The following is a 13,048-nucleotide window of genomic DNA, read 5'->3' on the forward strand; positions in this document are numbered from 1 at the left end:
AAGCTATCATTCGTCCACAAGCGAGAATGATCCGATACGTTTTGTTTGATTTTTTCCTAGTACATTTGCATTTCCTTTTTTCAATCCCTATTTGAAATTTGTGTAAAATATTCTTTCTTTTTTTTTTAGATTAAAACATTTTTTTAAATAAGAAAAGTTTGGTTTTAAAGTAAATATTTTGTATGGAAAGTGACCATTTTTGTCGTCTTTTATTTTATTCGAATCACTCATATTTTTAATAACCTTGCTTTCATATATATATATATACATATAAAGATTAAATTACAAAATTTATAGTTGATTCACTCAAGAGTTTTTAAAACTAAAAATTTAAATTGATAAAATCGACTGACTTAAACATCTATAAATGTTATATCTAAAATTTAGGTCTAACTTTTCCTTCTTATCAGAATAACAGGTTTTCTCAATAAAAGCCTTTTAAATTTAGGGTTCTAAAAGCAGGAACAAACATATCACAGCGCCATCTCTATCGTGCATGTTTTTATTTTTTTTTGGTTATGTTCGGCAAAAAATGTCAAGTGTAAAGTGTTCGAGGAGAGGTTATAAATCTGAATTTTTGACAAAGTTTCTGAGTGTTCATTTGGTGTATTTCTTTGTATAATTAAAAGAAACAAAATGGGCAAGAAGAATAAAGGTACATATCTCGGTCGAACTTTAATAAAAGATCGTTTCGGACCCAGAAAAATCAGAAGAGATGACGATTCGATGGTGTGTAATTTTCAGTACATTTTTCATTTTTACACTAACACGCGTGTTTCATGGTCTTTAACACTCAGTTCTTTAAAAAATAATAGTATTCTCAAATTTATACTGTCACATATTCCGATTGAAAATTTTAAAAACTAATTAACTTTTTGTAAATAATTTCTAGTTAAGCAAGTATATTTATAAGTGAATAACGAAAAAAGATTGCAAAAAGCAGAGAATACTTGGAATGTTTCTGTCTGTAAACAATATGCATTTAGTGTTAATTTACCATTTTGACAAAGAATTTTATTTTGAAGTCTCATCTCTCAATTATTTAAAAACTCTATATGTTTGTATTAAAAAGAATGTCAAGTTATTGAAACAAAAAATAAATTTTCATTCTTTTTCAACAGCTACATACCGCAGACATCAATGATGGATACGACTGGGGTCGTCTCAATCTCCAATCAGTAACCGAAGAAAGTTCTTTCCAAGAATTTCTTTCAACGGCCGAGCTCGCTGGCACCGAATTCCATGCCGAGAAGTTGAATATCAAGTTCGTCAATCCAAAAAGCGGAATAGGTCTCCTCTCCAAGGAAGAACGAGAAAAGGTTTTAGAATCTCACGAAAAGAACAGAATCCTGCTAAAAATACCTAGAAGACCAACATGGAACGAATCGACCACAGCTCAAGAATTGCAGTCCAGGGAGAAAGAAGAATTTCTGGAATGGAGGCGAGGTTTGGTTCAGCTTCAAGAATCGCAGGATTTAATGCTCACGCCCTACGAAAAAAATCTAGAATTCTGGAGACAACTTTGGCGTGTGATAGAAAGAAGTGATGTCGTCGTGCAAATCGTGGATGCTCGTAATCCTCTTATATTTCGGTGCGATGACTTGGAGAAGTACGTCAAGGAAGTCAATCCCGAAAAGATGAACGTGATCCTAATTAATAAAGCTGATTTTCTTACCGATAAACAAAGACAGATTTGGGCTGATTATTTCTCAAATATCGGCATTCGTGTTGCTTTCTTTTCTGCCACATTAGCAGCAGAAAAAGAATCGATTGAAGAGGAATCTGAGGAGTGCCTGGAAAGCGATAACGAGAGCGAGAGTTCAGATGAAAGTGAAAATGAAAGGGAAAACGAAAGCGATAATGAATCAGAGTACACATCCGATTTTGCAGTCGAATCCGTTTACGAAAGTGCAGAATCGTCGCCAGAATTAAACGAAAGTCCATGTCCAACGCCAGAGTTAATCAAAAGTCCAGAATCATTGTCAGAATTGAAGTCTTCAGAGGGAGAAGGTCCGGAAATAAATGAAAATTTCACTAATTCTCCAGAATTATTGAACCGAGATGAACTCATTTCACTCTTCAAAACGATTTACAGAGGAAAAACCTACACGGAAGGAGTCACAACGATCGGATTAGTTGGATATCCAAACGTTGGAAAGAGTTCTACCATAAACGCGCTTTTAATGAGCAAAAAAGTCTCCGTATCAGCCACTCCAGGCAAAACGAAGCACTTCCAGACTCTTTTCGTGGATAAGGATTTACTACTCTGCGATTGTCCGGGACTCGTGATGCCCAGTTTCGTTTGCACAAAAGCGGAGATGATTTTAAATGGAATTTTACCGATCGATCAGATGAGAGATCAAGTTCCACCCGTCACTTTATTAGGAACTTTGATTCCAAGGCATGTTATTGAGGACACATATGGTATCATGATCCCCTTGCCGATTGAGGGAGAAGATCCTGATCGTCCACCCACTGCTGAGGAGATTTTAAACTCCTACGGATGTAAGTTACCTTTAAATAGTTTTGAATTTGAGAAAAAAATCCAAATGCATATAATTAAAATTTCATAAATTTAATTTAAAATATTAGGTCTACAAACTAATTCGGTGCCTTTACTTTAATGTTTTGTAACTCTTGGTCTAACTGGAATTGTTTTTCGGTCTAAGATAAATTTAAGGAGCGAACCTCGAACCTCTTTGAGACACTACATTTTCTTTGCATTCCCATTGAAAAAAACGAAGCTGAGGCGACCGAAATCATTTTCTCAGCCTTTAGAGAAGGTGCGGTGATACGCAAAACGTGTAAAAAGTGATTTCAGATATTTATAAACGATAATTTTTCAATTGGAATGCAAAAAGCGTGCAGGGCCTCTAATGCTTCTGATCGGACAAGATCATTAGATTCGCTAATGATAACTGAGGTCTTGGAAATTAAAAAATAATCAAATTAATGTGCGCAAAATTCCTGAAAATAAAACCAAGAATCCAACGACCAAATTTGGACGACAATCATAAAATGTTCCTATTGAAATTGGAAAAAAGATTAAAATTTTCCTAAAAAAGAAAAGAATTTCTTTTTTAGACAAAAACAAAAATGAAAGAAAAAAGAGAAGGCAACCAAAAACAAAAAAAAATATAATGAATTCGAGCAGGGAGGAACAGCAACGAAATCACGATGCTCTCCTTCATTTTTCTTTTCTCTTTTTTATTTTTGTCCAAAAAAATCAATTCTCTTTTTTTCAGGAAAATTATTATTCTGTTTTTAAATTTCAATAGGAACATTTTATGGTGGTTGTCCAAATTGGGTCGTTGGATTTTTGGTTTTATTTTCATGAATTTTGCACATTAGTTCCTTTCAAATTTGCGTGTTGTCCAAATTTGATCATTAGATTCTTCGTTTTTTTTTTAATATCAAAGGATTTTGTCCAGATTATTAAAATTACAATCCAAATTTTTATATATTATAAATATTTTCAGACAACCGAGGTTTTATGACGAATAACGGACAGCCTGATAATCCGCGTTCAGCACGTTACCTTCTGAAAGACTATGTAAACGGAAAACTCTTATACTGTGTAGCTCCTCCAACTCTATCCCAGGAAGAATTTCATGAATTTCCTCAGAGGAAAAAAGCTTTTTCGGTTAATAAGCAACTGCCCCAAGCGACCGTAAGAGCCACAAGGGGACTTAAAACCACGACTGAAGATATAGACAAGGTTTTCTTCCAAAACCGAGCAACAGGCGTTCATGTTCGAGGAGTGCAGAAAATAGCATCTACAAACTCATTACCGGACGGTGTTTCAATAAGGTGACTATATTTAAAATGTATATACCCTTTTATTACGAAATAACGACTATTCTGTCTTCCATCTTTACAGTCTGTTACCCATTCTTACATTATGCGCACATGCATGATTCGTAGATCGTGCAAACTACGTCCGTTGTTCCATTTAGTTATTCTATATACACAGCTTTCTCAAGGAATGCACCTCGCCAATAATTACGAAAATAATCTATGTTTCAGCGACCTGGGATCAATCCACAGTTTGGATAAGCCATGGAAGAAAATTAATAAACATTCTAACAAGAAGAAACGCGAGAAGTCGAGACGATTGTACGCTCACCTTGATCAACATTAAGTTGATGCGTCTGTTATCTCTCGACCCTCTACACATCGGTATCCTAATAAATTTTCCTAATAAATTAAAGCCATTTTTTCCAAGAAAAATTCTCTTGCTATCAAGTCTTCTGTTTAAGAAATTTTTCTCCTTAAGTCTACGCAGAAGAGAAAATTCTCTTGAAAAAGGCTTTTGTTTCAGCATCTGAAACTGGATATTTGTTCTGTTGCCTATCAATAAAAAAATACATACATATATATAAATATACATAAATTGATCGAAATACGTATATATATGTACATACTGTAATTATTAAAATGTTTTGTATATTACTACTGCTTGCTATCATTTCCGCCTGTGAAACCAACTGCATTCCTTTTTCACGATTTTTGTTTAATTGTTTAAGTTATAAAGACAATATTATTTCTAAGTTTTATGCAAAGTCGCAGCGACACCGTTTCACTTGTCCTTGAGTGTAATGTAAACTTGTAAACTATCAGTCGTTTCTCGAACTCATCTCTCATACATTCTTCAAGGGCAATTCCCAAAATACGTGATATTTTATAGATACTATGAACAATTGAACATACCTCTCGTAATGTTTTTCGATTGCTCTTAACATTGAGAATCGTTCTGTGAAATAAACCCCCTTTCCTCCCGAACGTATCACCTATTTTGCGAAAAACCCATTATATGTTTAAAAAAATTATTTCAACTCTATAAAAATAATGATTTTTTACCATAATAGGGACGTCGAGTTTACCTATTTATAATGAAGTTCTAAACACTCATCGATCACTTATTGACATGATTGTAGTTTACTATTGACAATTTTTTAATACTGATGCAGCTAGTGTGAGACGAGTTTGAGAAATGAAAAAAAAAATCGAAAAAAGTCTAATTCAGTCATTACAATAGCGATCCATGATCGGTTACATAGGAAGCACAGATCGAGCTTACAATATCGAGTTTTGAGTAACGTCCCTTTTTTGGAACCGAGTAGTGTTTGCTCTAAAATTAAAATGTAAATTCTCTTTTCAAGTCTTCAATAAAACAGCAGAGTGTGAAGTATCGTTCGCGCGAACTTCGATTCAAATTCGTGAAGAAGCTCATCTATGTCGTTGTCCAAATCGTCACTGCTTGCCAGCTAAAACAGTTATTGCTCGTTTAAATTTCGAGTTTAAAAAGAACCTGTAAAATAATTTTCGCCCTTTACAATTACACATTTTTTATTTTATTTTGCGCGAAAGAAAATTCATGATGCAGTACCACAGTAACGAGTTCGCAGATGAGGAAAGATCCCACGGTGGCTTCCTCGTGATTATCCTGGATGTCGATATTGATCAAATGAACAGGTTGATTGTCCTCAGGGCTTCTCGATTCCATACATTCGATAACTTGGTCGTAAACTCTTTCTTCGCAGGTGATTAGAATATCAAATTTATCCTTGGAAGCTTGAAACCTTTCCGGTCTTGGCTTTATCCGACGATTTCTGTCTAGCATGTGCAGCAGGCCATTTTGCGTATAACTGAATTACTTGTTCAGGAATTGTCTTTATTTGTACATTTTTGTTTCAAAAATATTTACATTCTCAGGTAGGAATGTCTTGTAATAAGGGCTGAAACAAACATTCTGAATCGAAATTAGCAATTTGTTCGTTTAAATTTAACTTTTAACAAATGTTCACAATATGCCATGAATTTATCCAGGGATTCGAACGAAATTTAGGGGCATTTTTGGATATTTTCTAATTATTTCGATGAATTTAAAGGAATTTGGCTAAAAACTAAGCTTAGTCTAAAAAATTATAAAAACATAATGAGCCTACGAAGGCACAATGTCAAAATTATGTGTTAATCGTATTTTATATAAAAAAGAAAAAAAGTTCCTTTTTGTTTCTTTCCAGGCATTATATTTTTTTACTTTTCATGCTTAGCATTATTTTCAGGTAAATTATATGGAATTTTAAGAAATAATTGAAAATATCTGAAAATGCCCCTTAATTTCGTTCGAATCCCTGGATTTATCATTATAATTAATAATTTTAGAGTAAGTTTTTTGGACACAAATTAATTTAAATCGTGTATTTAGCCACAAAATTTCCTTTGGCTGCAATGCTTATAATTTTCAAAATGTTGATAAAAATTAAATATTTTCAACAACGAAAAAACCTTCAATTAAATATAACAAATTTAAAACAGTATCAGTGAAAAGCTAATTGTGAGTGAAAGTTTGAGGCCATGGCTATGTGTACCGAAATATTGGTAAAAACAGCCGGATTTTTTCGGTGGATATAGGCATCACCAAGGTTTTAAGAGTTTTTCTTTTTTTTTTTTTTAATAATAAACGTATGTGGTTGAAAGAGTATTTTGTTCAAACAAAACCATATTTTAATATTTACAAAATTTAAACCCCAATTTTGTTTAGATGCAATACAAATAAATTATATATAATTTATTCATTTATTCATATTCATTTATTCATGCATATATTCATGTCTCTAAAAGTAAACTTCCAACAGAAATTGAATGCACCCCTGTTTTTCACATAGTATAAGTGCTGTCAAAATTGGCAATATTCATGTAACATTTTTTCTCCATAAAGGCTTAAAATCGACTGAAAATCTGCGAATTATGAACCAAAGCAAACGATACTATGTCAATTCTAATCGAAGTTATTGCTTATATAAATGATTAAAAATCACTAAATTTACGAGTCCACGAGCATAAAAAATTGTATATTATTTTTTATTATATTTAAAAATATTTCCTTCACCTAATGCCGAACTATATAATGTGAAAAATGGTTTAAATCATAATTCCGTTTGATGTTTCTCATATTAAATCTCAGCATTCGATAATAGCAATATATTTAGTTGGTAATAATTTAAAGTGCGATTTCACACGCTTTTTATTTTTTGAATAACGTTCATGTCTTGCTTAGTTATACTCTTTTAAAGACATAGCTTACTTGCAAATAATGATTCTATAGTAATTTCTTTTACTGTGAATTTATGAATGCTATGCTTCAGGTTCTTTTCTTTTAAACAAAATTTGGTTAAAGTTTTTTTATAAAGTATAAAAAAATTTAAATAATATCATTTTTTAACAGTTTTTATGATATAAAATTTGTTAAGCTGTATTTCTAAATAACTTGCTCAAATTTGTTATTGATTTACAAATGTGCACCTTTTTATTAATTAGATGCATCTCCCGAAGTGGCTTTTTTCCCATTTAATATATTTTTTAACTTAATTTTTTTAACATCTTGATATATGAGGCTGCATTAAAGAAAATTTGACCATTATATTACAATATTTGTAACACTTACACAGTTTGTGAAAAGCAGCTGCGTGGACTCAATTACCATTGGTATATTTTATTGATTAGATAGTAATATAGACAGAATATTTATCTAATAATTAGTATTCTGTTTCTATAGGCTACATATAGGCAGAAACCTATTCTATACGTTAAAAAAAGGAATAAATTTATTATTTTATACGTCGAATAAATGAAAACCTTATTACTTTTGTTAGAGTGAAGATTCTCAAATTTACCAAATTAGTTGAGCCTGATGAAAAAGTTGCTATCTGGCTAGAAATAACAAAAATTTTAATCGGTTAGTATATCCCACTTAGAAATCTGTCGTCCAATATAAAAATATGCCTAAGGGACTTTGCGGTTTAGGGTTATTTTCTTATACCTGACAATAGAAAAATCGACCTAAACGACAATGCCACTTACAACTTCTTACTTTAGACGGCAGAAATTGGGCATGGAAATTCGAAGTTTTTATTACCTAACCGTATAAAATTAAAAATAAACAAAATAATTTTTAAAATTTCTGAAACTTTGTTTTTTCTTAAACTTCTTCGCAATAAATCTTATATCGCTTTCGTTTATCCTGCACTGGTGTACTCCAAGAGTTCTCCGATCGCTCATTACTTCTCACTCCGACCTGCTTCGGTGCAGATCGAAGTGCACCAGTGCAGAATAATCGAATACGCTATTAGTAATGTAATGTTACCATTATATTCATTTTAAAAAATATATGAGATTAGACACATTCGCCATAATTATTGGGTCCAAAAGAAATATTATTTTTGAATTATCGTACGAGACGAAAGACCCGAACAGAGTTAACAAAAATATTTAACATTTCTTCGCGTTACCAAACCACAATTTGTTTACAACGCTCAAAAATAATTATAAATTGAAGCAAATTTTACTTCATCGAACTATTTTTGCAACGAGATTTTCAAAATAAAGAGTTCAAATCAGAAAGTAATGCCTTAAAATCATCAGATTCGAAATTAATAATTTTAAAATGTTTCTAAGTAATAAGATTTTAAAGTAACTCCTGTCTTAATAAAAGTTACCTCCTTTAAATTGTAAGGAAAATATCAGTTTTCTAATTAAGCTCCACCGTCTTCTTGTTAAAAAATGATGTACTAGTACCAAATACTTTTTGAATAAAAAAAAAAAAAAATAATAACCACCAGCATTAGTAAATTAGATATTTTATTAATCAATTTTGTTTGTTGGATCTCAAAAGTCATTTAGTTTCCACGAAAACATGTATTAATTACGCAATTTCATGAATGACCGATTACTGAATGTCTTAATTATCTTAAAGTTTATTTAAAAACTACATTTGAAATTTCATTATGAATAATTCTAGATCTCTCCCAGTAGTTTTACATATTTAATTCCAGTCAAAGTATCGACATAATTTTAAACAGACTTATTTTGATTCAAATTAATTATGAATATGCACTCAATTTGGGATACTCATTTGAATTTTTGCAGGTAGAAAATAAAACTTTATTTGAAGACGCAACACAATTTAATCAATAAAAATCAACAAAATAATAATTACTGGTGGTATTAAATTCACGGCCTTCGTTACGTATCCCTAATCTTTTTCGCATGACATAATTACCCCAAGATAAAAGCATACAAGCTTAACAAGCAAATTATTTCATAAACTAAAATATATCTTGCCTTGACTCCTAAGTACTTTACCTTCAATTTAAAATAACTTGTTTCAATTAAGTTCAGATAGATTTTTAAAAAAATCATAAAAATTAGATACACTTAACCATACGCAAAAAAATGAATTGATATTAAAAATGATGAATTGCATAATGCATATTACGGACAAACTTTGTTTATGATTACCATTTTAAACTTATACTTGCCAGTTTTTATACCTATTAAATGAAACAAACTATATAGTTGTATACACATTAATAGATTTATTTAAACACTCTAGGGGGAAAAGTAATAAAAAAATAAAACAAAAATAAATAAAGAATTTGGAACTTTTCAGACATTTCTTTGAAATAAAACAATGAAAAGCCCGAAGTTCAGCGAAGTTTGGTATTTCCTTATCTGGGAATTAGCCAGAGATTAATGTTGGATAAGTAGTATATAGAAGGAAAATTGGGAGTTAGAGTGTGTTAATTATAAGTGAAGTAGGATACTATTGTTTGTCTTTCGTTAGTAAGTCATTGTAAATTTCTTCGTAAGATGTTCCAAAGTCGTAAACGTTTGGACGATCCGGAGCATTTCCTGGCAGTTTGACCTTATCTCCTGTTCCAAAAGACTGAACGTTGAATCCCTTTTTACTACGCAAAGAACACATGTTAGAAAATAGCTCATATAATTTGAATACCTAAAACCATATATGTAATATGATATTATCCGGACATAACCTTCTGTATAAGAATAGTAACGGATTGACTTAAATTACCTTAAAAAAGCATGTGCTTCCATGCTTCTGTTCATGTTACTTGAACAAATAACCGCAACGTTGATTGAGTTAGGCACAGGCATGATTTTTATTTGTCAAAAAAAGTGAATAAAAAAATCGCGATTAGCCTGAAAACTGATAAATTATCAAGTTGTGCTCAAAACTGTTTCGCAGGCTCTACTAGGAGATAACGATGAACAAGATTTTACCAAAACCTGAAACACGCAAATACGATTACAAAAAGTAATAAATTAACCGTCACAACCGTCCTTTCCCTATTTCGATTCTTGCCCCGTTATAAGACTGTTATAGACGCCAGACGACGCCTAGCCCTGCAAATGTGGAGGAAGAAGGAATCCGGTTTTGTCATCGATGACGAAGAGAAACGAAGAGCAGCGAAGAGCAACGAAGACAAACGAAAAGAAGAAGGGCAGGCAGCCATGTTAAATCCACTGCGCATCCATTCTACACACACTTTCTGTCCCTAAGAAATATCGCGCGAAAATTTAAATGTTATTTATTACATTCTTGTCAGAGAAAGTATTAGATTTGTGTAAGATTTTACCCTCCTCCAGCTTTTGTCAAATGTCCACGTTTTGAGACCCCCTGTTGTATACTGTTTTAATGTCCTAAAATAAGGTCAAGTTCATTAGTCAACCATTTTGGATAAAAATTCAAAAAGTGAGCGCATTTTGAATATGTTTGAGACCACTTTTTTTCAAAATTCAGACATTCTCTGCACGGATATTCATAGTATTAAAAAAGACGAACAAATTTTCCTAATGACTTTTTTTACAAAACCAAAATTACCAAAGTTATAGCATTTACAACATGCCAAAAAACACACGAAGAAGAAGATTTTAAGCTAAATAGCACACGATATGAAAAAAAGTAATGCAAAAAAATGTTGCTTTTTGAGTGCCTTACAAGATTACCATAAAAACTTTTTGAATTTTCTTGAAAAATCGAAAATTCGAGTTTTGAAAGGATGAAAAATAATGGAAAACCATACATTACATTGTTGATAAAACTACACAAAATTCGGTAAAAGCTGAGCACATACACATTGTGTATTTGAAAAAGATCTACAAATTTGTTATTTATCACTTTTTGATAGGATGCGTAGTTTTCGTTTTAATCGTAACAAACATCATTAACAGTCAAAAAAGAATCTACCCGCTGCGTGGGCACATTCTCATCACAACTTTTGTCTTTTAATTTCTTTTTCGTTTCGTATGAGGGGTTTTAAAACATTTAATTTTTTATGTATTTAATGCTATTTTTTACTAATTAAACCAAAAACAAAACTATCAAAAAAATATTCATGGAAAATTACACCAAAATCTTGCCTTCAGTCAAGCGTCGGGGGTTGCCTTCAAATGGCCTTGAATTGATTACGAGGGCACAGAAACGTAAGCAGTGAGGACAGCCTGAGTCGTTTCTAATTAGAATATATATCCATACATATAATGTCACAACAGCTCTCGCTCTACTCCCCTGAGAAACTGCGAGAGCGAGAAGTTCTAGGAAGGCCGAGAACGGGGTGACTGAAGACGAGAGTTTGGTGTATGTTGCTCAAAATTCTTTTTTTTTGCTATTGAAAATTTGCCTTATTTTTCAATAGAAATTAATTCATTCTTGTAGAAAACTGATCTATTTCATTGTAGATTAGACAATTTGGTAGAAATTTGTGTTCTTTCTTGATTTTTCTTATTTCTTGTTTTTTATTTAAAATAAATATATTTTCTTGATTAGAAAATTCGTCTGCTTTGGTGGGAAATTCATCTATCTTAGCTAAAAGATGAACTACTTTGCTAAACATTCTTTTTTTTAAGATTGACCATTTTACTTGAAAATACATCTCTTTGGTTAAAATTGTACTTGTGTTATTAAACATACAAATATTCTTTTGGAAATTCGTTTTTTGCAACACATGCACAAAATGTTCATTTTTCGAGGTATGTATTGCGTGCGAGAAGTTACCAATTTCAAAACCGTGGTAAAAAACAGTTATAAAAGCACTTGTCGTAGCTGCTGCGCGTGCGCAGTTCGAACTAGATTGAATTTTTGTACTGTTGCACATGCGCATTTCGAGTCAGAATTAATTTCCATAACAATTAGACAAACTTGACGTGATAAATTAACATAAATAACAGTCAAATTAGCATAAGCTGAAAAATTTAGAAATATTTGGATACCTAAAATTCCGGGTCATTGAGCAATTTTCAAACAAAAAAAAAGAAAAGGAAAATTTCGAAATTTAGCAATTTTCCATAAATTCCTGAATATTTTTGGATTTCTCCCAAAAAGATTTCGATAACTTAAATTTCTGAAAACTTTCGGTGATTTACAAATTTACCAAAAATTCCCGGAAATTTTCGATAATTTTACCATAAATTTCCGACAAATTTTTTTAAATTGTTTTTCAAATCGAAAATTTCCAACATTTGTCACAAAAAATGTGGCGTGCAACAGGCGCTGTCAGTAGACAGTTTCAACTCTTGTGATTAGAGTATACTTCCCAGTGGACACACTAGTCCTAAACTTTTCCTATATACGTCTTTCGGTGGACGTCTTGAGGACGTCCCGAAGACCTTTTAAATACATGAAAAGATCCAAAAGACGTCTTAAAGACGTCAAATCATATGACATAGAGGTACAATCTAAGAACGTCTTTAGGATGTCCCGGTGCCCAGTGGGATATTGTCATCGGCACATCTTCGGGTAGTTTCCGGCTCGTCTTCTCGACGCAGCACGCCTTCAATTCACATCTCGCTCGTACAGAAAACTTCACACTGATGTGAAGCTGCCTACTTTCTGCACTTGTAGCACAACATACTATTTTTGGTAGAAAATGAATCTTCGCGTTTTAAAATTAATCTTTTCGGTTGAAAATTCAACTATTTTCTATTTTAGTCCAATGTAAATTTTACTGCAAATGTTAGAACTTTAAAGCGTTTCATATATTCAATTTAATATATTGTGAAAGTTTTTCTACATTTCAGGGAAATGTTTAATTGACTCACATCCCTAATTTGAATGTTAGTCCTTTTTTTAAGGAATAAAATCATTTCTGAAATCAATAATTGTTTATTTCTCTTATTTTATTAATTTATTGATTATTATTTTATTGAGTAGAGCCAATTAAGTTTGAAGCTCTGGATTGAATAA

At 31.8% G+C, this 13,048-nt stretch overlaps 2 protein-coding genes across 3 annotated transcripts; one reads left to right on the forward strand and one right to left on the reverse strand.

Annotated features, from left to right (window-relative positions):
* The first annotated feature begins 521 nt into the window (after positions 1–521).
* LOC117170290 (large subunit GTPase 1 homolog) lies at positions 522–4,174 on the forward strand. 2 transcript variants are annotated; one of them, XM_033356964.1, is made up of 4 exons: positions 522–729; positions 1,122–2,505; positions 3,480–3,810; positions 4,027–4,174. In XM_033356964.1, exons 1-4 carry the CDS (start codon positions 637–639, stop codon positions 4,139–4,141), a joined length of 1,923 nt encoding a protein of 640 aa, XP_033212855.1. In that variant the 5' UTR covers positions 522–636; the 3' UTR covers positions 4,142–4,174. The 2 variants fall into 2 exon arrangements, with proteins under 2 accessions (XP_033212855.1, XP_033212856.1); XM_033356965.1 differs by having other exon boundaries at positions 3,480–3,760; positions 3,974–4,174.
* On the reverse strand, positions 3,820–10,198 carry LOC117170291 (RNA polymerase II subunit A C-terminal domain phosphatase SSU72). Its single transcript, XM_033356966.1, has 4 exons — positions 9,878–10,198; positions 9,609–9,752; positions 5,390–5,648; positions 3,820–5,267 (listed from the first exon to the last, which is right to left on the reverse strand). The coding sequence occupies exons 1-4, from the start codon at positions 9,958–9,960 to the stop codon at positions 5,166–5,168; spliced, it is 588 nt and encodes a 195-aa protein (XP_033212857.1). The 5' UTR covers positions 9,961–10,198; the 3' UTR covers positions 3,820–5,165.
* Between the last annotated feature and the right edge of the window lie 2,850 nt (positions 10,199–13,048).

This window comes from Belonocnema kinseyi, chromosome 3 (assembly GCF_010883055.1).
Source record: "Belonocnema kinseyi isolate 2016_QV_RU_SX_M_011 chromosome 3, B_treatae_v1, whole genome shotgun sequence".
In the NCBI taxonomy this organism is placed as follows: domain Eukaryota; kingdom Metazoa; phylum Arthropoda; class Insecta; order Hymenoptera; family Cynipidae; genus Belonocnema; species Belonocnema kinseyi.